Source organism: Oryctolagus cuniculus, chromosome 10, assembly GCF_051225735.1.
Source record: "Oryctolagus cuniculus isolate XC-2025 breed Fujian yellow rabbit chromosome 10, ASM5122573v1, whole genome shotgun sequence".
Lineage (NCBI taxonomy): Eukaryota > Metazoa > Chordata > Mammalia > Lagomorpha > Leporidae > Oryctolagus > Oryctolagus cuniculus.
In genome coordinates, this window is record NC_142876.1 from 114910814 (window position 1) to 114935991 (window position 25178).

Sequence of the window (25178 nt, forward strand, 5' to 3'; positions counted from 1 at the left end):
TCCAACAGTGAAGTATAATACATGACCCAATGTTTCCACTCCCAGGTGGATACTCAGGGGAATGGAAAACACGTTCAAAAATGTGTGTTGGGATGCTTCAGTTTTAGAAGGGGTGTTCAGAAAGTTCACAGTAATTTACATTATGAAAAAACAATGCACAGATTTCATCCAAAACTATCAGACCCTAGAAGAATGAGAAACAAATGCAAAACTAGACACTAGCATTTCATCAAACTAAAGAGCTTTCAGACCACAAAGCAAACACTCAAAAGAGTAAAGAGTCAACCTACAGAATGGGAGAAAAGATTCCCAAGGTAAACACATAACAAGGAGCTGATAACCATAATGTCTGAAATACAGTAGCAAAACAACCCCATTTTAAAAAGGGCAGTATCTCTAAAAAGATTTTTCAAAGCTGGACCTATGCCTTTACAGGTTCATAGAAATGCTGCACATGCCTCTTCAACTGGGAAACATAAATCAAAACCACAGTGAGACAGCACCTCACTCGTGCTACACCGTTGGTATAAAAAAGTAAAATGGCAACTAGTGCTGGCATGGATGTGGGGAACGGGAACCACTGCATACTGACGGGAAAAATAAATTTGTTCAGCTACTGTTAAAAATAGTGTGGAGGTTCCTCTAAAAACTTGAACTGCCATACGCCCCAGCAAGTCCACAGATAGTCATATATGCAAGGGAAATGAAGCCACTCTGGGGAAGAGACATCTGCACTATTGAGTTTATTACAGTGATCTTCACAACAGCCACAATATGGGAATAATGTAAGTGTCCCTTAAAAGATTAAAGGATACAGAAAACGTGTTTGTGGGGCTGGCACTTGGCAAAAAGAGTTAAGCCTCCATCTTTAAAGCCAGAATCCCAAATGGGCACTGGTTCAAGACTAGCTGCTCCACTTCTGATCTAGCTCCCTGCTAATGCACCTGGGTAAACAGCAGAAGATACCCCAAGAGCATTTCCCCTGCAACACCTTGACCTGCAAAAGGTTCCGGGCTTTTAGATTCAATTCAGTTCAGCCCAAACCATTGCAGCCACTTGGGGAGTGAACCAATGGATAGGAGCTCCCTGTCTCTCCTCTTTTCCTTGGGTCACGGATCACCTAATCGAAGCCTGAGCAATCCCAGGTTACCTATGGATCCTTGGTGTATCCATAGCATTTGTATTCAACCCACAGTTTTACTGGTATGATGGTAGTCAAGGTGGGTATGTATGCATTTTCCTGGAAATTTTAAATTCTTCTCATTGAAATGCTTCAAAGACAGAACCTTTTCTCCTCTAAGTGGTTTGCTTCCCAAATAATTTTATAAAATGAACAGAGCATTGCTCCAGAACAAATTGTGTGACATCTCTGCTTCAGGAGAACAATCAGAGGAGCCTGGGTTCCTCCAATGCCAGGAAATCCTGGCTCCCCCCACACTGCCCCATCATCCCTCAGGCCTCATTTTTCTTGTCCTGAGGCTGAGGGCATGGATTTCTGAGTGCATCAGCCACAGAGTGCATGGGTCCCTGCCTTGTGCAGAGGTGTGAGCTCCATCTCCTGAAGGGTCTGGACCATCACCAGGCAGGGGCTGAGGATTTGTATCAAACACAGGGACACTGCAGGGATCACTCAAGAATGAAAAGAATGAAATGGGCCCTGAAGCCCACAGCCATAAGAGATTTTTATTTCTTGTTTAATCTGAAACAGTTTGAAACTTGAAACTAAGTTCAGACATCATGGGATATACAACTAATGCTACTTGCATACCAGGAGCTGTGTATGTGTGAGTGGATGTTGAGACCACCAACCCTCCCGCTGCAGCAAGAAGACACTCAGACTCTGGGAATCATGGTCTCTCAGCATATAGTACAGGCACTGCAGACTGCGGGGTGGGTTTGGAATAAGGTGTTCTCAGGATGAAAATGGGTAGACGTGGTGTTGTCTAGAGGGCGGGGCCCTTTGGACCTCACAAAAGTGTCAGGGAACTCAGAGGAGTTTTGAGCACAGTTCTCCCAAGATTCCTATTATCCAGCAGTTAATAAAGGAAAACAGAACAGGTGACGTGTCCCACTGGGGACTCAACGTTCAGCTTCGTGCTGTCACCAGAGTGATGATCCACAGAGAGATGAGCACATGGAGTCTTTTCCTTAAGACACTGCAGGTTCCTCTCAGGTGTATGGAATCCCCCAGATGCCCTCCTGGTAAGTGGCTCTTTATCGCAGAGATGGGCAATCAGGGCGGGTGGGTTGCTAGGCAGGAACAAATGAAGACTACATGGAGGTTTGTGGCCGATTCAGAAGAGACGTGGGCTCTAACAGTGCTCCAGAGCTCAGGGGTGTTCTCTGTGTAACACAACAAGGAGACGGTCTTCTCAGGATATTTGGTCTTTTCTATTAACAAACTGACTTTTTGGGTTATCAAACTAAAACAGTTAACTAATCAAATTTAGTTTCCCATTCATTTCTTTGGATGAAAAGACTGATTTCCTAGGTATGTCAACTCTGAAAGCACAGATGTTCTACTAACATTAGACTGAAACTGCACTCATTCATAAACACATTTATCTGGGAGAGGAAGAGTTGAACACTTAGGTTTTCATTCAAGGTCATAAGCTTTATGTGTTCATCTTCATAAATATTACTGTCATTTTAGACTACCTTTTTTTTGACAGGCTGAGTGGACAGTGAGAGAGAGCTAGAGAGAGAGGCAGAGAGAAAGGTCTTCCTTTTGCCATTGGTTCACACTCCAATGGCCGCCGTGGGTGGCGCACTGCAGCCGGCACATCGCGCTGATCTGAAGCCAGGAGCCAGGTGCTTCTCCTGGTCTCCCATGGCGTGCAGGGCCCAAGCACTTGGGCCATCCTCCACTGCACTCCCTGGCCACAGCAGAGAGCTGGCCTGGAAGAGGGGCAACCGGGACAGAATCCGGCACCCTGACTGGGAATAGAACCCGGCATGCCGGCGCCGCAAGGCAGAGGATTAGCCTATTGAGCCACGGTGCTGGCCTAGACTACCTTTTAAAGTTTGCTTTTTTTTTTTTTTTTTACTAATAAAAGATGATTTATTTATCTTTATAAAGCACAATTACTGGAGCTGCTCCATTATATCATGGCTGTAAGTCATGGGTAACATAATCTTCATTGCCAAGGCTCTCTGTTCAAAGTTTTCAGAGATCTATATTTGTTTTGATATTTTTTTTTATCTTTTATTTAATGAATATAAATTTCCAAAGTACGTCTCATGGGTTACAATGGCTTTCCCCCCCATACCGTCCCTCTCACCCACCACCCTCCCCTTTCCCACTCCCTCTCCCCTTCCATTCACATCAAGATTCATTTTCGATTATCTTAGTATACAGAAGATCAGCTTATTATACCTTAAGTAAGGATTTCAACAGTTTGTTCCCACACAGAAACATAAAGTGAAAAATAATAGATGATTTTTTTTAAATGATAATGAAATCAGATCAGACCTATTGTCATGTTTAATCCCAGTGAGAGTCAAGTTGGGAATTGATAGTTTCTTTTTTTTTTTTTTAACAGAAGATCAGTTTAGTGTACATTAAGTAAAGATTTCAAGAGTTTGCACCCCCATAGAAACACAAAGTGAAATATACTGTTTGAGTACTCGTTATAGCATTAAATCTCAATGCACAGCACATTAAGGACAGAGATCCTACATGAGGAGTAAGTGCACAGTGACTCCTGTTGTTGACTTTACAAATTGACACTCCTGTTTATGGCATCAGTAATCTCCCTATGCACCAGTCATGAGTTTCCAAGGCTATGGAAGCCCCTTGAGTTCTCCGACTCTTATCTTGTTTAGACAAGGTCATAGTCAAAGTGGAGGTTCTCTCCTCCCTTCAGAGAAAGGTACCTCCCTCTTTGAAGACCTGTTCTCTCCAATGGGATCTCACTCACAGAGATCTTTTTGCCAGAGTGTCTTGGCTTTCCATGCCTGAAATACTCTCATGGGCTTTTCAGCCAGATCCGAGTGCCTTTAGGGCTGATTCTGAGGCCAGAGTGCTATTTAGGACATCCGCCATTCTATGAGTCTGCTGAGTATCTCACTTCCCATGTTGGATCACTCTCCCCTTTATTTATTCTATCGGTTAGTGTTAGCAGATACTAGACTTGTTTATGTGCTCCCTTTGACTCAGTCCTTTCATTATGATCAATTGTGAACTGAAATTGATCACTTGGAATAGTGAGATGGCATTGGCACATGCCACCTTGATGGGATTGAATTGGAATCCCCTGGTATGTTTCCAACTCTACCAATTGGGGCAAGTCAGCCCGAGCATGCCCCAAATTATACATCTCTTCCCTCTCTTATACCCACTTTTATGTTTAACAGGGATCACATTTCAGTTAATTTTCAACACTTAAGAATAACTGTGTGATAATTACAGAATTAAACCAGTCATATTAAGTAGAACAGACAAAAAAAAAATACTATGAGGGATAATGTATTAAGTTGTCCATTAGCAGTCAGGGCTATGCTGGTCAAGTCACCATTTCTCATAGTGTCCATTTCACTTCAGGAGGTTTCCTTTTTGGTGTTCAGTCAGTTGTCACCGATCAGGGAGAACATATGGTATTTGTCCCTTTGGGACTGGCTTACTTCACTCAGCATGATGTGTTCCAGATTCCTCCATTTTGTTGCAAATGACTGGATTTCGTTGTTTCTTACTGCGGTATAGTATTCTAAAGAATACATATCCCATAATTTCTTTATCCAGTCTACCATTGATGGGCATTTAGGTTGGTTCCAGGTCTTGGCTATTGTGAATTGTGCTGCAATAAACATTAGGGTGCAGACCGCTTTTTTCTTTATCAATTTAAACTCCTTTGGGTAAATTCCAAGGAGTGGGATGGCTGGGTCGAACGGTAGGGTTATATTCAGGTTTCTGAGGAATCTCCAGACTGATTTCCATAGTGGCTTGACCAGTTTGCATTCCCACCAACAGTGGGTTAGTGTCCCTTTTTCCCCACATCCTCGCCAGCATCTGTTGTTGGTAGATTTCTGTATGTGAGCCATTCTAACCGGGGTGAGGTGAAACCTCATTGTGCTTTTGATTTGCATTTCCCTGATTGCTAGTGACCTTGAACATTTTTTCATGTGCCTGTTGGCCATTTGGATTTCCTCTTTTGAAAAATGTCTATTGAAGTCCTTGGCCCATCTCTTAAGTGGGTTGTTGGTTTTGTTTTTGTGGAGTTTCTTGATCTCTTTGTAGATTCTGGTTATTAACCCTTTATCTGTTGCATAGTTTGCAAATATTTTTTCCCATTCTGTCGGTTGTCTCTTCACTCTCCTGACTGTTTCTTTTGCAGTACAGAAACTTCTCAATTTGATGCAATCCCAATAGTTGATTTTGGCTTTGACTGTCTGTGCCTCCCGGGTCTTTTCCAGAAATTCTTTGCCTGTGCCAATATCTTGAAGGGTTTCTCCAATGTTCTCTAATAACTTAATGGTGTCAGGACGTAGATTTAGGTCTTTAATCCACGTTGAGTGGATTTTTGTGTAAGGTGTAAGGTAGGGGTCTTGCTTCATGCTTCTGCACGTGGAAATCCAGTTTTCCCAGCACCATTTATTGAATAGACTGTCCTTGCTCCAGGAATTAGTTTTAGATCCTTGATCAAATATAAGTTGGCTGTAGATGTTTGGATTGATTTCTGGTGTTTCAATTCTGTTCCATTGGTCTATCCATCTGTTTCTGTACCAGTACCATGCTGTTTTGATTACAACTGCCCTGTAGTATGTCCTGAAATCTGGTATTGTGATGCCTCCGGCTTTGTTTTTGTTGTACAAGATTGCTTTAGGTATTCGAGGTCTCTTGTGCCTCCATATGAATTTCAGCATCATTTTTTCTAGATCTGAGAAGAATGTCTTTGGTATCTTGATTGGGATTGCATTGAATCTATAAATTGCTTTTGGGAGAATGGACATTTTGATGATGTTGATTCTTCCAATCCATGAGCATGGAAGATTTTTCCATTTTTTGGTATCCTCTTCTATTTCTTTCTTTAAGGTTTTGTAATTTTCATCGTAGAGATCTTTAACATCCTTGGTTAAGTTTATTCCAAGGTATTTGATTGTTTTTGTAGCTATTGTGAATGGGATTGATCTTAGCAGTTCTTTCTCAGTCATGGCATTACTTGTGTATACAAAGGCTGTTGATTTTTGTGCATTGATTTTATATCCTGCCACTTTGCCAAACTCCTCTATGAGTTCCAATAGTCTCTTAGTAGAGTTCTTTGGATCCTCTAAGTACAGAATCATATCGTCTGCAAAGAGGGATAGTTTGACTTCTTCCTTCTTGATTTGTATTCCTTTGATTTCTTTTTCTTGTCTGATGGCTCTGGCTAAAACTTCCAGAACTATGTTAAATAGCAGTGGTGAGAGTGGGCATCCCTGCCTGGTGCCAGATTTCAGTGGAAATGCTTCCAACTTTTCCCCATTCAATAGGATGCTGGCTGTGGGTTTTTTATAAATTGCTTTGATTATATTGAGGAATGTTCCTTCTATACCCAATTTGCTTAGAGTTTTCATCATGAAAGGGTGTTGAATTTTATCAAATGCTTTCTCTGCATCAATTGAGATAATCATATGGTTTTTCTTCTGCAGTCTGTTAATGTGGTGAATCACATTGATTGATTTGCGAATGTTGAACCATCCCTGCATACCAGGGATGAATCCCACTTGGTCTGGGTGGATGATTTTCCTGATGTGTTGTTGTATTCTATTGGCCAGAATTTTATTGAGGATTTTTGCATCTATGTTCATCAGGGATATTGGTCTGTAATTTTCTTTCAGTGCTGCATCTTTCTCTGGCTTAGGGATTAAGGTGATGCTGGCTTCATAGAAAGAATTTGGGAGGATTCCCTCTTCTTCGATTGTTCTGAATAGTTTGAGAAGAAATGGGATTAGTTCTTCTTTAAATGTCTGGTAGAATTCAGCAGTGAATCCATCTGGTCCTGGGCTTTTCTTTGTTGGGAGAGCCTTTATTACTGTTTCAATTTCTGTTTCAGTTATGGGTCTATTTAGGTTTTTGATGTCTTCATGGTTCAATTTAGGTAGATTGCATGTGTCCAGGAATCTATCCATTTCTGATAGGTTTTCCTGTTTGCTGGCATACAGGTCCTTGTAGTAATTTCTGATGATTCTTTTTATTTCTGTGGTGTCTGTTGTTACGTTTCCTTTTTCATCTCTGATTTTATTGATTTGGGTCTTTTCTCTTCTTTTTTTAGTTAGTTGGGCCAATGGGGTGTCAATTTTGTTTATTTTTTCAAAAAACCAGCTTCTCGCTTGGCTGATTTTTTGTAATGTTTTTTTGGATTCAATCCTGTTAATTTCTTCTCTGGTTTTAATTATTTCTCTTCTCCTACTAGATTTGGGTTTGGTTTGCTGCAGTTTTTCTAGGTCCTTGAGGTGCGCTGAAAGCTCATTTATTTGGTACCTTTCCAATTTCTTGATATAGGCACCTATTGCTATAAATTTGCCTCTCAATACTGCTTTTGCTGTATACCATAAGTTTTGATATGTTGTGTTGTTGTCTTCATTTACTTCCAGAAAGTTTTTGATTTCTCTTTTGATTTCTTGAATGACCCAGTGTTCATTCAGGAGCATGTTGTTCAGTCTCCATGTGTTTGCATACTTTCTGGGGTTTCCTGAGTTGCTAATTTCCAGCTTCATCCCGCTGTGGTCTGAGAAGCTGCATGGTATGATTCTAATTCTTTTAAATTTGCTGAGATTTGCTTTATGTCCTAGTATGTGATCAATCCTAGAGAAGGTTCCATGCGCTGCTGAGAAGAATGTGAAGTCTGTAGATGTAGGGTTGAAAGTTCTGTAGATATCTGTTAGATCCATTTGGGCAATAGTGTCAATTAAATCTGCTGTTTCCTTGTTGATCTTCTGTCCGGATGATCTGTCTATTTCTGAGAGTGGAGTATTGAAGTCCCCCAGTACTATTGTATTGGAATCTAAATCTCCCTTTAAGTCCCTTAACATATCTTTTAAATAGACCGGTGCCCTGTAATTAGGTGCATATACATTTATAATAGTTACATCTTCCTGTTGAATTGAACCCTTAATCATTATATAGTGTCCCTCTTTGTCTCTCTTAACAGTTTTTGTATTAAAGTTTATTTTGTCTGATATTAATATGGCTACACCTGCTTTTTTTTGGTTTCTGTTGGCATGGAATATCTTTTTCCAACCTTTCACTTTCAGTCTGCATGCCTCTTTGTTAGAGAGATGTGTTTCTTGTAGGCAACAAATAGTTGGGTTGTGTTCTGTGAGCCAGTCAGCTAAACGGTGTCTTTTAACTGAAGAATTCAGACCATTAATGTTCAATGTGACAATTGATACGTAGTGACTTTGCCCTGCCATTTTCCCGGAAATATTTTCTAGTATATGCTTTGAGCTTCCCATGCTCTTTTACTGGTAGGTGTTCTTCCTTTCCCTTCTTTCATATTGATGGCCGTGTTTCTGTGTTTCTGAGTGTAGCACATCTTTAAGTATCTTTTGCAGGGCCGGGCGAGTGGCCACAAAGTCTTTCAATTTCTGTTTGCTATGAAAGGTCTTTATTTCACCTTCATTCACAAATGAGAGCTTGGCAGGATATAATATTCTGGGCTGGCAATTTTTCTCTCTTAGCACCTGTGTTATGTCTCGCCATTCCCTCCTAGCTTGTAGGGTTTCTGATGAGAAGTCAGCTGTGAGTCTGATTGGAGATCCTCTGAGAGTAATCTGACGTTTCTCTCTTGCACATTTTAGGATCTTTTCTTTATGTTTCACTGTGGTAAGTTTAATTACCACGTGTCGTGGTGAGGATCTCTTTTGGTCATGTTTATTGGGGGTTCTATGAGCTTCCTGTACTAGGATATCTCTGTCCTTCTCCAAACCTGGAAAGTTGTCTGCTAGTATCTCACTAAAAAGGCCTTCCAATCCTTTCTCTCTCTCCATGCCTTCAGGAACTCCTAGAACTCGAATGTTGGTTTTTTTAATAGTATCCTGTAGATTCCCAACAATATTTTTCAGGTTTCTAATTTCCTCTTCTTTTCTTTGGTTTGACTGTATGTTTTCCTGTGCTCTATCTTCTAAGTCCGATATTCTCTCTTCTGCTTCACCCATTCTGTTTTTAAGGCTTTCTAATGTGTTTGTCATTTGATCTATTGAGCTCTTCATTTCATTTTGATTTCTCTTGACTATTACACTTTCCTGTTCTACTAGTTTCTGAGTTTCATTTTGACTCTTCCTTAAAATTTCATTTTCACGAGAAAGATTTTCAATCTTGTCCATTAAGGATTTCTGTAGTTCAAGGATTTGCTTTTGAAAACTTCTAAATGTTCTTATCATAAATTTTTTGAAATCCGTATCTTGCATTTCTTCTATCTCATCATCTTCATACTCTTGGCTTGGGGTGTTTTGCTTATTTGGAGGCATCATAGTGTCATCATCGTTGATCTTGCTCCCTCTATTTCTGTGTTTGTTACTCGGCATAGTTAATTCTTCTTGCGTCACTGTGCGCTTTTTTTTTTCTTTTTTTTTTTTTTATACTGTGTCCGTGTTAAGTGGACTGCCTGCTGTTGGAGGAGCCTTGGAGGCTTGAGATGGGTGCGGCCTGAGAGCTCTGCCTGGTTCTTCCAGGTTAAGGGTGTGCAAAGGTGACACCCTCAGGTTATGCATGGTAAATCTCTCTCTTTTTATTTATTTATTTATTTTATTTATTCAGGGGGTAAGTAACACTGCAGGGCAGGGCTGTGCAGAATTGATGGTATTTAGCTTCCAGTCTTTGGCTCCTCTGGACTCCCACTGGGTTGCCTAGGCTACTGAATTGTAGTGACTCAGTTCCTTAACTCTCCCCCACTGATATGTAAATCCAAAGAGGAGGCCTGCTCTTTGTCTCTTGGGAATTCTTCAAGTCTGGCAGCCTTGTAACCTTTGCAAGGTTAGGGGGAAGAGAAACCCCGAAGCTTTTTTTTTTTCCTTCTTTCCGGTAGTGAGTTTGCTGCACTTTCCGGCCCCCCTCTAGATTCTGACCCCCGTTTCCCCACCAATGTCTCGGGTTATTGAGCTCACCTCCCCTTCCAGCGCCGATGTGTGGACTCGGAGCCCTGAGCGTCTCAAGTCTCCCCGCTGTTTTCTGTGTGGCGTGCACTCTCCTTGGAGCACTGTCGCGCAGACCCTGGGGCTTCTGCGGCTGGGTCCCGAGACTTTGCTTCTGTGCGGTGGGCGACCTTGTTCTCCCAGTAGGTCGTCCGATTCATGCCTGCTCCATTCAGAAGGGTTTCCCCTGCAATTTTTGTTTGGTTCTATTTTCTGCGGCTACCGTAACTCCCCTTTTATTAAACTAAATTTTCCCGGACTATCGGTGCGCGCCCTCACTATTCCGCCATCTTGGCTCCGCCTCCTGTTTTGATCTAAAGTTTGCTTTTAAAAATGACTTTAACCTTTAGAAGTATTTTGGATCTTTGCTCAATGCAATAAAAACAAACCTCCCCTGCCTACACAATGTCTACCAGCTTTTCCTCAAGAAGTCATTTCTTGTCCAGGCTTCCGTTTCACAATTTTCAAGTTGATGAAGTCAGCTCTCAGACAGTGAGCAAACTCCAAACTAGAGAATGGGGAAATGAGGCTGAAATTATACTGAAAAGGAAAATGAAGAGAGGGTGATGGGATTTTATCCTTCCTATCCCAAAATTTCAGAAGAATCTCTCTGGTATCTTTAAAGAGTCATCTAAAACAGAGCCCTTCTGTGTTTCATTGGTTAGAAATATTTCAGATCCCTTCAGCCAGGAGGAAGTTTACAATACATTTCTTATATGATGTCTATGCTTGGACTTGTGCTTTCTTCTCCTTAGTCTTATGTACTGAATATGGAAGATACAATGAGCCTGTACATTCTACCATCATATCTTAGTCTGAAATAATCTCTTCTTAGGAAAATACAGAAGACTATGCTGTGATCAGGAATGACAGTAAAATATGTGCTGCAAACATGTAAGGCTGCTCTTCCCTCTTCTTTTGCTGATCAAGGAATCCGGCTCTCAGTGGACTGTCAGGTTGGTAATTGTGACACTGGATTTCTTTAGTGATGAAACCCTCAGTATTCTTCTGTGTTTTGGAATATAATAATTGCTCTTGATTTGGTGAGATAGCACATAAAAATAATGGTGCCATAAATACACAAGGGTAAGCAAGTGCCTTGAAGTTTATTTTACAATTATTTCACCTTGTATGGCCAACATATAAACCCACCCAGAGTGTTATTGGGAAGAGCTGCCATTCATTTACCTAACTATTTCTCAAGGTTTTTCTTCGTTCTGTTGGAATTCAGGCAGTGCCAGCTTTGCCTGTGCTTACTAACATCAGCTGTTTCTCCATAGATCTCTTCCTCATTCTCCAGCTGAAGCTGTCACTAAAACAAAGTGCTGTTCAGTACACCCACAGTCACTAACAGCCATGTACTACGTATGGTCACTGTCACACACTGGTTAGCGTATGTTTTGACAATGATGGAGAAAACGATCTATATGGTAATGACCAAAGTATGCTCTCATGTATCCAAGGCATCTTACAATGTGCAGGACATAAACCCTAGTATTTATCCATCATGTCAGTCCTACGAGAGATTCATGACGATGCTTATGCTCCAGGTGACAGAACAGATACGGCCCTTGTAGTTAGTTCCCTCGCCCTGTTTGTCTACCCCAAGGTTGTAAGTACAAAGCTTGTACTGGGGTCTGCTGAGGGTTTTACTTCTCCTGCCCACTGGTTCTGGCCCAGCTGATGGTGCCATGTATCAGGACTGCCCACATATGTACCATTGGGTAAATGCACAATGTCACACATGATTGCATCTTTGGTCAAGATGACATAGGGAGTCTTCACAGTGTTCACAGTGTTAATTTGCTCCTCAAGGAAAATCAGCTTTCAGGATCAGTTCTATAAAGTCCTCACACTGAGTTTCCAATGAAATACTCATTCCTCATGGATATTTCTTACTCTATTTCTTGTTCTCCTACCTGCCCACTTGGCCTTTCCTTCCTCTCCTATGGTGTGATCTGTCCAAGTGAGAACTCCTTCAGAACTTTCTTTCTTAAGATTTGCCTGTGATTCAAATCACTATATTCAAAACCTCAAGTCTCTGAGAAGTTTGTTTGCTCAAATCTGGGAAACATGCTATGGGGGCTTGGTGCATCAGGAGAGCAGGTGCCGTCTTCGCATTGTCGCTCCTAGGAGCTATACTGGCGGAGGGTCACCTGGCTCATCCTCCTGATACCAAGAGTTCTGTATTATCCTGTATTCTATTCAGGACTGTGTATGAGTAGGCACAGCTGGGGCAAACTTGCTAAGATCATTTCTATTACCCTATTTTATGAAATGTTTACATTTTACAGAAAGTTTAATAAAATAACAGAAACAAGTATCAACTATATTCATATTCTTTCTCTTATAATCCTTGCATAAAAATAAAAATGTAGATACCTGTATTTGTACTTAGAATGTTCAATTATATTTTAAAATCTGAATTGAAGCAAAGTCTGCCCAAGGGAACTTCAAAGAGCTCAGGTGACATAGAATAACAAGTTAGTGTTGCAAGGAAAAACATTTTGAAAATTATGTATAGGTTTTTCATAATATGTACATTAATGAAAATTTTGAGGACTTCATATACATGGAGTTCAATTTTTTAAAGAAAATTATGTTTCATTTGTTTTTGATGTTCACATATTTCTTTCTTTTTTGTACAGGCAGAGTGGACAGTGAGAGAGAGAGAGAAAGGTCTTCCTTTTGCTGTTGGTTTACCCTCCAATGGCCGCTGTGGCCGGCGTGCTGTGGCCAGTTCACCGCGCTCATCTGATGGCAGGAGCCAGGTACTTATCCTGGTCTCCCATGGGGTGAAGGACCCATGTACTTGGGCCATCCTCCACTGCACTCCCGGGCCACAGCAGAGAGCTGGCCTGGAAGAGGGGCAACCAGGACAGAATCCGGCAACCCGACCAGGACTAGAACCCGGTGTGCCAGCGCTGCAAGGCAGAGGATTATCCTAGTGAGCCCCGGCGCCGGCCCAATGTTCACATATTTCTTTTTTTTTTTTTTTTTTTTTTTTTTTTTTTTTTTTTTGACAGGCAGAGTGGACAGTGAGAGAGAGAGACAGAGAGAGAAAGGTCTTCCTTTGCCGCTGGTTCACCCTCCAATGGCCGCCGCTGCAGCCGGCGCACCGCGCTGATCCTGGCAGGAGCCAGGAGCCAGGTGCTTTTCCTGGTCTCCCATGGGGTGCAGGGCCCAAGCACCTGGGCCATCCTCCACTGCACTCCCTGGCCATAGCAGAGAGCTGGCCTGGAAGAGGGGCAACCGGGACAGAATCCGGCTCCCCAACCGGGACTAGAACCCGGTGTGCCGGCGCCGCAAGGTGGAGGATTAGCCTATTGAGCCACGGCGCCGGCTCACATATTTCAATAACTTAAGAGAAATCCTCACATTTCAAATAACATAGGAAAACAAGGTTACAATTTTAATTTTATTGCAATCTTTTAAAAGTTTTTTTTTTTTTTTGAGGCAGAATTACAGACAGACACAGGGAGAGACAGAAAGACAGATCTTCCTTTCTCTGGTTCACTACCCAAATGGCCACAACAGCCATAGCTGGACCCATTCGAAGCCAGGAGCCAGCAGCCTTCTTTGTCTCCCACATGGGGGCAGGGCCCCAAGCACTTGGGCCATCTTCCATTGCCTTCACAAGTCATTAGCAGAAAGCTAGATCAGAAGTGGAACAGCAAGGACTTGAACCGCTGTCCATATTGGATGCTGGTGCTGCAAGCAGAGCTTTAACCTGTTATGCCACAGTGCCAGCCATGTTACTGTGATCTAGTAAAATGTGACATGAAAATATTATTTAATCTATTATATATTTTCAGTACTATCAGTTTATTTCACCTAAGGTTGGTCAAACAGATACATAGCAAATAAGGGAATTTTATTTAAGTACAGGAGAGACAGAGGAGACTGTTCAGAGGTTAATGGCAGCACAGGACCCATGAAATGCAGAGACGAGTGAATAGCAAGACATATTTTCCTCTTTCCTCCGGAGCATATAACAGGATCAAATCTTATCTTGCTCAAAGTATGAATGGAGAAGATTATGTCATTTATTTGATCAATTCTTTGAGAAAGAAAGATTAGCTTTAAAAAATGCTATCATTGAACTGAGTTGGGGTACCAGATTCTGTCCCAGTTGCTCTTCTTCCAGTCCAGCTCTCTGCTGTGGCCCAGGAAGGCTGTAGAGGATGGCACAGGACCTTGGGCCCTGCACCCACATGGGAAACCAGGAGGAGGCACCTGGCTCCTGGCTTCAGATAGGCACAGTGCACCGGCTGTAGCAGCCATATGGAGGGTGAACCAATGGAAGGAAGACCTTTCTCTCTGTCTCTCTCCCTCTCACTAACTCTTCCTGTCATTAAAAGATTAAATTCAGAATCTATACTAACCAAGAATGGTTATTATTCAGAGTGTTTATCAAGAAATAAACCAAAATAAACGTAACAGTGAGATAAAATAACTACACGCATGGGTGTATCATGGACACTTATAAAGTGTTCTCTTCATTGGAATCCACCAAAAATTACAGAGCTCTCACTAAGTAGCCAGAAAATTATCTGGATTTTATAGATTCAAAGTAAAAACTCATTGCCCTTGACTTTGAAAAAGTAAAAATAAGGTAAACTCAGCAAACAATTTTCACAGCATGACAATTTCATGGTCCAGGTCCTGCAGAAGGCCAGCAGTGGGACATAGTATATGATCATGAATGCCAAGTGCGCAGCTGCAAACAGAGTGGCTCCCAGGAGAGCGTGACTGGGGCTGCAGGCAACAAGTGTACACTTGGAATGATCCATACATCTTGTGGTTGAAAATGATCAATAATATAGTATTTCTCATAACAACATTTCTTACTTTATCCTCAGACATTTACTACATCTTTCTTCCCCCAAAAAAGATGAATAAAAACAATATACTTTCCAATCTCATTGCTGCCAGAAATGCCTTATTCTTGGAAGTCAGCTTTGGGATCACTGCCAATGCCTTCCTTCTTCTCTTCCACATCCTCTCGTTGTTTCTCAAGCACAGGCCCAGGCCCACCGACCTGACCATTGGGCACCTGGCCCTCATCCACCTGCTGATGCTGATCACCGTAGGGGTTATAGTCGCAGATGTTTTTGAGATTCATGACTTATGGGATGACATCACCTGTAAAGTTGTCATCTACTCATACCAGGTGATGCGGGGCCTCTCCCTGTGCACCACCTGCCTGCTGAGTGTCCTCCAGGCCATCACTCTCAGCCCCTGGAGCTCCTGTTTAGCAAAATTCAAGCTCACATCCTCACAGCACAACATGTGTGGATTTCTCCTCCTATGGGTCTTCAATTTGTCCAGTCATGCTCGTTTCTTGATCTCAACTGTTGCTACTCCGAATGATACATCCCACGGTCTTATGTTTGTCACTCAATCCTGCTCTCTCTGGCCACTGAGCCACTTACCCAGGCACACATTTTCTATGTTGGGGATCTTCTGGGATGCCTCCTTAATAGGGCTCATGGCCGTCTCAAGTGGGTACATGGTCACTCTCCTGTGCAGGCACAAGAGGCGGTCCCAGCACCTTCACAGCACTAGGATTTCTCCAAGAGCCTCCCCAGAGCACAGGGCCACCCAGACCATCTTGCTGCTCATGAGTGTCTTGTGCTCCTGTACTTCATGGACTGCATTGTGTACTCATTCTCAGGGATGTGGTGGAACAGCGACCCAGTTCGCCTGTGCATCCATTTGTTGGTGGGCAATGGCTATGCCACCATTGGACCTTTGTTGTTCATCAGTAGTGAAAAGTGAATGATCCAGTTTTTCAAATCCATGTTGGAAAGGCACGTAAGTGTTTAATTTTTCATTAATGCCTGATTTCAAGAAAGAATAGGAACAGGGCAGCCTTTACTAGGCTAGGAGAAAATGGTTTTTAAAAAATCATCTATTATTTTTCACTTTATGTTTCTGTGTGGGAGCAAACTGTTGAAATCCTTACTTAATGTATACTAAGCTGATCTTCTGTATATTAAGATAATCGAAAATGAATCTTGATGTGAATGGAAGGGGAGAGGGAGTGGGAAAGGGGATGGTTGTGGGTGGGAGGGACGGTATGGGGGGGAAGCCATTGTAATCCATAAATCGTACTTTGGAAATTTATATTCATTAAATAAAAGTTAAAAAAAAGTGGAGACTGTGCATTCTCATGGGATAGTTGGAGGAACAACTACAGTGTAAATTCTGTGGAAGGAAGAGCGATGCTGGGGATCTGTGTGCAGGCTGCACAGGCACCACAACAAGCATGCACAAAACAAACGAACCCAATAGCCCTGAGCTGCAGAAAGCACCAGCTCTGGAGATCAAGATGAGATCAGAGTGCAGCAGCCCAGGCCACTGTAGTTACAGCTGCAGTGACACAGCAGACTCCACTTGGAGTCCAGTCCACAACCCTGAGGGGAACAGGGTTCTTACTCAACCAGCAGAGAAGAATAGGGGCACATCTCTCTCTTCCCATAACCCTAACAACAGCGTACATCAACCGGCTGCCAGAGGGTGGGTGCCATTTTGAAGCAGCTGCTTCAGGGACAGTCGCCATCTCATCAGCACAGGCAATGGCAGCAGTTCCCATGCACTCATCTGGCAACAGATGGGGAGAGGCAACCTTTCCAATGTTAGTACCAGCTGCAGAAACTCTTGTAAATGCCCAACATGATTGTGAAACAAGCAGGGTCGTGCTGGTATTCTGCACACATGTGATCCAGGGATTTTACCAGATGAAAAAAAAATCCACATTCCCCACTGATGTTAAGCCTGGCTGGAGGACTGACAGGGGCTCAGCACCAATCTACAACTCTGAGGTATGCTCAACCTCTCAGTGTATCACAAACTCCAGAGTCCAGGGCTCAATGCACCAAGGAAACAATATGATCAAAGTGTGCATACTGCCAAAAGCAATTTACAGATTCAATGTAACCCCAATCACAATACCAATGACATTCCTCTTAGATCTAGAAAAACCAATGGTAAAATTCATATGAAAACACAAGAGACCCTGGATAGCTAAAGCATATCTTATACAGCAAAACCAAAGCCAGAAGCATCACAATACCAAATTGCGAATATTACTACAAGGAAGTTATAATTCAAACAGCCTGGTACTAGTTAAAATAAAACAGCTGCATAGACCAATGGAACAGAACAGAAATGCCAGATATCAATCCAGCATCTACACCCAACTTATATTCAAACAAGGAGCTAAAACCATTCCCTGGAGAAAGGAGAGTCTCTTCAACAAATCATGCTGGAAAAACTGGATTTCCACATGCAGAAAAATGAAGCAGGACCTCCACCTTACACAAAAGTCCACTCAAAGTGAATCAAAGACCTAAATCTACAAACTGCTACCATCAGATTACTAGAGAACACTGGACTTAAGTCTTTACCTATGCCAATGTCCTGATTGGAAAAGACCACAGAGGCAGAGGAAGTCAAAGTCAAAATTAACAAATGGGATTACATCAAACTAAGAAAATTCTGCACTGCAGAAATACTCAGCAAAGTGAAGAATCAGCTGAGAGAATGGGAGAAAATATTTGCCAACATGGCAACTGAAAAAGGATTAATATCCAGAATCTATGACGAGCTCAAAAAACTCAACTTCAACAACACAACAATCCAGCGAAGAAATGGGTAAAGGTATTAAGTAAGTATTTTTTCAAGAGGCAAAACTCTACTGGCCAAAAGACACATAAAAAAATGCTCAGGATCACTAGCCATCACGGAGATGCAAATGAAAAGCACAACGAGATTTGAAATCACCCCATTTAAAATGCCTGTCATACAGACATCAACAATCAACAAATGCTGGCAAGGATGTGGTGGGAAAGGTAGCCTACTCCACAGCTGGTGACAATGTAAACTGAGACAACCATTGTTGAATGACCCAACCATCCCACTCCTGAAAATTTAACCAAATGAAGATAAATCAGCATATTAAAGAAATACCTGTACATCTATGTTCACTGCAGCTCAATTCACAAAAGCCAAGATATGGATTTAACCCAGATGTCTACCAAATGAAGACTGGATAAAGAAATTATGATACATACACACTATGAAATACTACACAGCAGTAAAAAATATGAAGTCCTGTCATTTGCAACAAAATGGATGCACCTGGAAACTACAATTCTTAGTGAAATAATCCAGTCCAAAAAAGGCAAATACCATATGATTTCCCTGATCTGGAATAACCAATACAGTACCTAAAATGTCATCTATAGGAGTGAAATCACACTTTGAAATTCAATAATTTTTCGTAGCCCTTGTCTCGACTTTGAGGAACAGTGGTTTTTTCTTCATACTATTTGTTGAACTCTACTTAGCGTTTTGTTGACTTATAAGTATAAAGCTAACGTAGATATTTGTTAATTTAAGAATGAGAATTGGAGAGGATGGAGAAGAAAGGTAGGAGAAGAGGTGAGAGAGAGGATAGGGTGGAAATTATCATTATGTTCCTGAATCTGTACATGGGAATTGCATGAAATCTGGATACCTTAAATATTTAAAAAACTCTTCAATAATTAACATGTCTTTAGATATAAATATTTGACCTCAAAATGATTAATGGTTGTGTACAAGATGTGCTCTCCAGGTTCACATATATTTATGGAGTTCAGGGTTTTTTCTGTTAAACTACTTATGTTGTTGCATGTTGACATGTAAAAAATAGGTAACTTAGCCCTACAACAACTATTGAGTAAACCCAAGCGTCTAATTCAAATCAGATGCATAATAACTAGAGCTTGTCCTGAGTTACAAACTTTAAGTGACTAAACACAGTGAGTTTTCAAGATGGAGATGTGATCTGAGGACATACACAGGATAGAAGGACAAGAAAGGGGCATAGGAAACACTGGGGAATTGACTGTGGACCCAGTCACAGGACCCAGAGCAGGTACTTGTGGCCCTGTGAGTGACAGAGCTCAAATACAAAGGAATGAGGCAAGGGCACAGCTGTTCTCCCATCTGCAGCGTGAGTGAAACAGGAGTTGAGATGATGCATGACCACCATGAGGTCCAGCACTCGCTGACCTGCTTTAGGTACAAGAAAAAGCACACCTGGGTTTTCTTTTTTTTTTAACTTTTATTTAATGAATATAAATTTCCAAAGTACGATTTATGGATTACAATGGCTTCCCCCCCATACCATCCCTCCCACCCACAACCATCCCCTTTCCCACTCCCTCTCCCCTTCCATTCACATCAAGATTCATTTTCGATTATCTTAATATAGAGAAGATCAGCTTAGTATACATTAAGTAAGGATTTCAGCAGTTTGCTCCCACACAGAAACATAAAGTGAAAAATAATAGGTGATTTTTTTTAAATGATGATGAAATCAGATCAGACCTATTGTCATGTTTAATCCCAGTGAGAGTCAAGTTGGGAGTTGATAATTTCTTTTTTTTTTTTTACAGAGGATCAGTTTAGTATGCATTAAGTAAAGATTTCAACAGTTTGCAACCCCATAGAAACACAAAGTGAAATATATTGTTTGAGTACTCGTTATAGCATTAAATCTCAATGCACAGCACATTAAGGACAGAGATCCTACATGAGGAGTAAGTGCACAGTGACTCCTGTTGTTGACTTTACCATTGACAATCCTGTCTATGGCATCAGTAATCTCCGTATGCTCCAGTCATGAGTTTCCAAGGCTATGGAAGCCCTCTGAGTTCTCCGACTCTTATCTTGTTTAGACAAGGTCATATTCAAAGTGGAGGTTCTCTCCTCCCTTCAGAGAAAGGTACCTCCTTCTTTGAAGACCTGTTCTTTCCACTGGGATCTCACTCGCAGAGATCTTTTGCCAGAGTGTCTTGGCTTTCCATGACTGAAATACTCTCGTGGGCTTTTCAGCCAGATCCGAATGCCTTTAGGGCTGATTCTGAGGCCAGAGTGCTATTTAGGACATCTGCCATTCTATGAGTCTGCTGAGTATCTCACTTCCCATGTTGGATCACTCTCCCCTTTATTTATTCTATCGGTTAGTGTTAGCAGGTACTAGACTTGTTTATGTGTTCCCTTTGACTCTTAGTCCTTTCATTATGATCAATTGTGAACTGAAATTGATCACTTGGACTAGTGAGATGGCATTGGTACATGCCACCTTGATGGGATTGAATTGGAATCCCCTGGTATGTTTCTAACTCTACCATTTGGGGCAAGTCAGCTTGAGCATGTCCCAAATTATACATCTCTTCCCTCTCTTATTCCCACTCTTATGTTTAACAGGGATCACATTTCAGTTAATTTTCAACACTTAAGAATAACTGTGTATTAATTACAGAATTAAACAAGTCATATTAAGTAGAACAGACAAAAAAAACTACTAAGAGGGATAATGTATTAAGTTGTTCATTAACAGTCAGGGCTATGCTGATCAAGTCACCATTTCCCATAGTGTCCATTTCACTTCAACAGGTTTCCTTTTTGGTGTTACCCACTGCACCACTGTCTCATCACTCAATATCCTCATCAGATATAAAATGACCTCTTTGATCTTTGGCAGCAAGTAGGAGGCAACCACTAAAATGCTCAGTTTGTTTACTTTTAAGGAAATTTTAGCCCCATAGTCACTGTTGTCATCTGACACATAGAGCTGCTGCAGCATGTGCCGATGCATTGATATCATTCACTTAAAGCTGGGACACCTAACCTGGGATGAGATGTGTAGTTGTGATAATAGGCCATGTTCTGGTCCTGCAGCCAGCTCTAAGTCTCAAAGTCTGACTAACACAAGTGAGATTCTTTAACTACAAGGTAATCAAATAGCTATCAGTAACTAAAGGAATCCTGAGAAGCCTCAAACATTTGTGAATGAATCTGTGCATTTCTAAAAAACACAGCAGTCTAACAATGCCAAGGGAAATCATAGAAATTGTGTAAATGACCCGAAATGGCAAACCTATGTCACAATGTGTGTGATGCCTAAGCACTGCATAGAGGATAATAGGTAATATCAAATGGTATTCCAACAAAGAGCAGTCCCCAGATGGTTATCTGAGCTGCTTCTTTCAGAAACTGACAGAGAAATTAAGCCAATCATCTTTACAAGGATGAAAATAAAATTCTGGTTAGAATCAATACATGGGAGAAAGGAATGGATCGCCAGTCAGAACTAGGGAGAAGACATCACCATAGAGCAGATGCTACACTTGATCTTAGCCAAAAGGCCGAGAAGTGATAGAGCAGATATCATTATAGTCATTAAAATATAATTAAGGGGCCCATGTTACGGTGTAGCAGATAAAGCCACCACCACCTGTGATGCTGGCATCATGTACGGGCACTGGTGCATACCCCAGCTGCTTTCACTTCCTACCCAGCTTCCTTCTAATGTCCCTGGGAACACATCGAAACATGGTCCTGGTGCTTGGGCCACTGCTATCTATCTGGGAAACCCAGATGAAGCTCCTGGTTCCTGGCTTCAGCCTGCTCCAGCCCTGACTGTTGGGGCCATCTGGAGAGTGAACCAGTAGATGGAAGAGCTCTCTTTTCCTGTCTCTCCCTCTTTTTACCTTTGCTTTCAAATTAATAAATCTTTTAAAAAGATAATAATTTTCAACAAATTTACTGTAAAACAAATGTACTGTAGAAGATCTCTACAATTACAACTATGAATCACTAGCAACAGGCATTGAAGAGGGCATGAAGACATACAACAACTTCCCATATGCGGGGAATGGAAGAGTAAGTACCATTTACAAGTCCGTATTATATAAACTGACATGCAGACACAATGCAATCTCCATCAAATTACCAAGGACAAATTCCAGAGAACCAGAAACACTACTGATGTTGGACACCAAAAAATATGTTGTCCCCAGATCATTAGATCCCCGCAGAGACCCCCAGAGACTCGATCACACCGAACTCCAAAAGCAAGGTTTATTCAGGAGTACAAGCCACGACAGGGACCCCATCCAACCAACCGGCACAGCGGAGGAAGGAGTGAGGCCCCAGTGAGGCCCTGGTCTTTCTTTGGGAGAGTTTTTAAAGGAAAAAAGGGCTACATCAGCAGGAAAAAAAGAGTTACATACAGCATGGAAGCTCTGGGTACAGGGAGTTACAGTGGGGGCTTCAGCACGGAAGCTTTGGGCACAGGGAGTGACTTTGTTTAGCAATCTCTGCTGTGCTGTCCTTGGTCTACCAAGCTACCTGTCCCTGGTAAGCTTTGATATCTCCAGAATGCCTGAATGCCTGCTTTTACAAGGACCCAGGTCTGCTATGGGAAACAGAGGCTGCTTTTTTTATTGTTTTAAAATGGAGTCACTTTGGTTCTTCACTGACCCATGAATGACCCAACAGCAAAAACAATTCAACAGAACAAAGAGATAGCACAGTATGTGGCTTAAAATATACTGCAAAGCTATAGTGATTATAATAGCACAATGAAAGACGATTAAAAACACATTAACAGAAAAAAAGCTCTTTGCTTGAAATGCAGTTCTGTAATACCAAAACGTATCATAGGCATTTTGAAGGCTAAAAGGAGCTGTAACTAGTAATCCAGCCACAGGAGCACACCCCATGAGACGCACCTGTCTGAACGAGAAGTCAGTGGCATTGGCTGGGAATCTAGCAATCAAAAGGTTTTGTCCTACTGGGAACCAATTCCTAAATATCCCGAAATGCAACTGCTGCAGGCAAAGTTCTCAGTTAGGTAACTCTCCCCAATTTACCGAGTTACAGACCTTGTGCCATGGGAACTTCAGAGCCAAGGAGCAGGTGCTCAGCCTGGTGGTCAACACGGGTGTCCCACTCCGGAGGGCAGCGTGGACTGCTGACTCCAAGCTTCCCGCCCTCGCAGACCTGGGGGCAGCTGTGATGGCTCAAGCGACTCACGGGGGAGACCTGGACTGCGTTTCCAGGCCCTGGCTGCCCCACACCCAGGTCTTTGGGAGCATTGCAGGATAGGGCCAGGGGATTAAGGAGTCACCAACTTCTCCCCCCTCCTGCTCTCCCTCTCAAATAAATGAAATTTTAAAGTGTGCTTGTTAAAAGCGAATTTTCGAAGCGACCATGCCCTCACTGTGCGACCGTTTTAAAGAATCGAGACTCCTGGCCACTGCGCCCCAAAGTCCACGTGACGCCGGCAGCAGAACCCACCAACCTTGCTCCACACCTCCCGAGCCTTCAGAGCTACAGAAAGTCAACACCTCGGCCTGGTCCAGACGTGGCACAGCCAAGACCCTGCAATCCGTGTCGCCAGGCCGCGTCCCTGCCCTGGAGCCGCGATGCCAGATCTGAGCCCCCAGGCAGTCCCGGGGCGCGAGAGCCCGGTCCCCGCCCGCAGCCCGCCTGGCCCGCGCGACCCCGCCACCAGCCCACCAGCCCGCCGGGTCATCACCACCTACCTGGGCACCTCTGCCAGGAGCCGCGCAAACCACACCAGTCCTCGTCATCTCCGAAGCCTTCCGGGGAGGCCGGGACGCCGCGCTCCCGGAAGGGCTCCTCCAGGCGGCGGCTTCGCGAAGCCAGGGCGCGGGGCAGGTGCGGAGAGAAAGTCACCGCGCTGGGCCTCGCCATGCGCGGAGCATAGGCCCGCAGCGCAGCCCAGCCCGGAGCCCGCCCCAGCACCTGGGCTCCCACGACCTCTGGCCTTTAAATTACCTCGGCGCTGCGCCCTGTGCCCAGGCTCGCTCACCTGTGCAGTGGGGGCGACAGCGAGAGCGCCCACCTGAGCGTGGCTAGAACTGATAGCCCTTCCTAACCGCATCTGGCCTCCCTGCGTAAATGCCACGGTAACAACCGCAGCTTTCCTTAGAAAAAAAATAAGCAGGCGTGGTTTTTTTTTTTTTTCTTAAATTTTATTTACAGTATACAAATTTCATGTATTTCATACCTATGGATTCAGGAACACAGAGATTCTTCCCATCCTACCCTCCCTCCCACCCTTCTTCCTTCTCCCTCTCCTGTTCCCTTCTTAATTTTTATTTACAAAGATGTATTTTCAGTTAGCTTCATACTCATAAGATTAACTCTACACTAAATAAAGGGCTCAGGAAATAGTATGCAGGAAAACAAAACAACAACAACAACAACAAAAAACAAAAACAAAAAAAAAAAAACAGTGCTCCTCAACAATCCAGACAAGGACTGTTAAAATCCTCTCATCTCGAATTGAAAATGAATCTTGATGTGAATGGAAAGGGAGAGGGAGCGGGAAATGGGAGGGTTGCGGGTGGGAGGGAAGTTATGGAGGGGGGAGAGCCATTGTAATCCATAAGCTGTACTTTGTAAATTTATATTAAATAAAAATTTTAAAAAATTCTCTCATCTCGAAGTGTCTATGTCACTCCTGCAGATTACTTTCAGGTACTCCACAAAGTGGATTTTAGATTTAAAAAAATGTCTCTAGAAACAAGGGATGCCAGTGCCTAAAATGAAAGGATCAATTCGATGACTTACAGCTGTGAAAGCCAGCAGTGAAAAGAAAAAGTCTGGCAACTTAAAACTAACTTTACACCTTAAGGAGTTTGAGAAAGAGGAAAACCAAACCCAAATCTAACAAAGGAAAGAAGAGGCACATTAGAGTGGAACTAGAGGAGGCAGAGAGAGGGAGACAGAGGAGGTACCCAAAATTAAGCTAGATTCCTAGGGACCATCAGCAAAATTGATAGGCTTTGACCTGAAAGGCCTGCAGCAAGAGAAGATGCAAACAACTGCATAGGAAATGAGGCTGAGAACCTCACAAACCCAGTCTACAGAACCGTAAGTAGGGGTCACTGGGGACAGGTGAATGTGAGGACCACACCACCCAATCTACAGAACTGTAAGTAGGGCCCCCTGGAACAGGTGCATGTGAACACGACACCACCAAGTCTACAGAACGGTAAGTAGGGCCCCTGGGGACAGGTGCATGTGAACACCACACCACTCAGTCTACAGAACTGCAAGTAGGGGCCACTGGGACAGGTGCATGTGAGGACCACACCACCCAGTCTACAGAACTGTAAATAGGGCCCAGTGGGACAGGTGAATGTGAGGTCCACACCACGTAGTATAAAGAGCTTTAAGTAGGGCCACTGGGGACA

The 25178-nt window shown here is 42.8% G+C and overlaps 1 protein-coding gene, 1 long non-coding RNA gene and 1 pseudogene across 2 annotated transcripts; 1 reads left to right on the plus strand and 2 right to left on the minus strand.

Moving 5' to 3' along the window:
- Positions 1-1703: 1703 nt before the first annotated feature.
- LOC149124441 (uncharacterized) lies at positions 1704-23717 on the minus strand. Its single transcript, XR_016215170.1, has 2 exons — positions 23499-23717; positions 1704-2343 (listed from the first exon to the last, which is right to left on the minus strand). It is a non-coding gene; the product is annotated as an uncharacterized LOC149124441 (long non-coding RNA).
- On the plus strand, positions 15005-15939 carry ORYCUNV1R1603 (vomeronasal 1 receptor oryCunV1R1603). The gene is given in 2 exon segments (NM_001167290.1): positions 15005-15742; positions 15745-15939. Coding segments are annotated over 2 exon segments (933 nt in total).
- Positions 21104-21326, minus strand: LOC127486916 (U2 spliceosomal RNA; annotated as a pseudogene).
- Positions 23718-25178: the final 1461 nt, after the last annotated feature.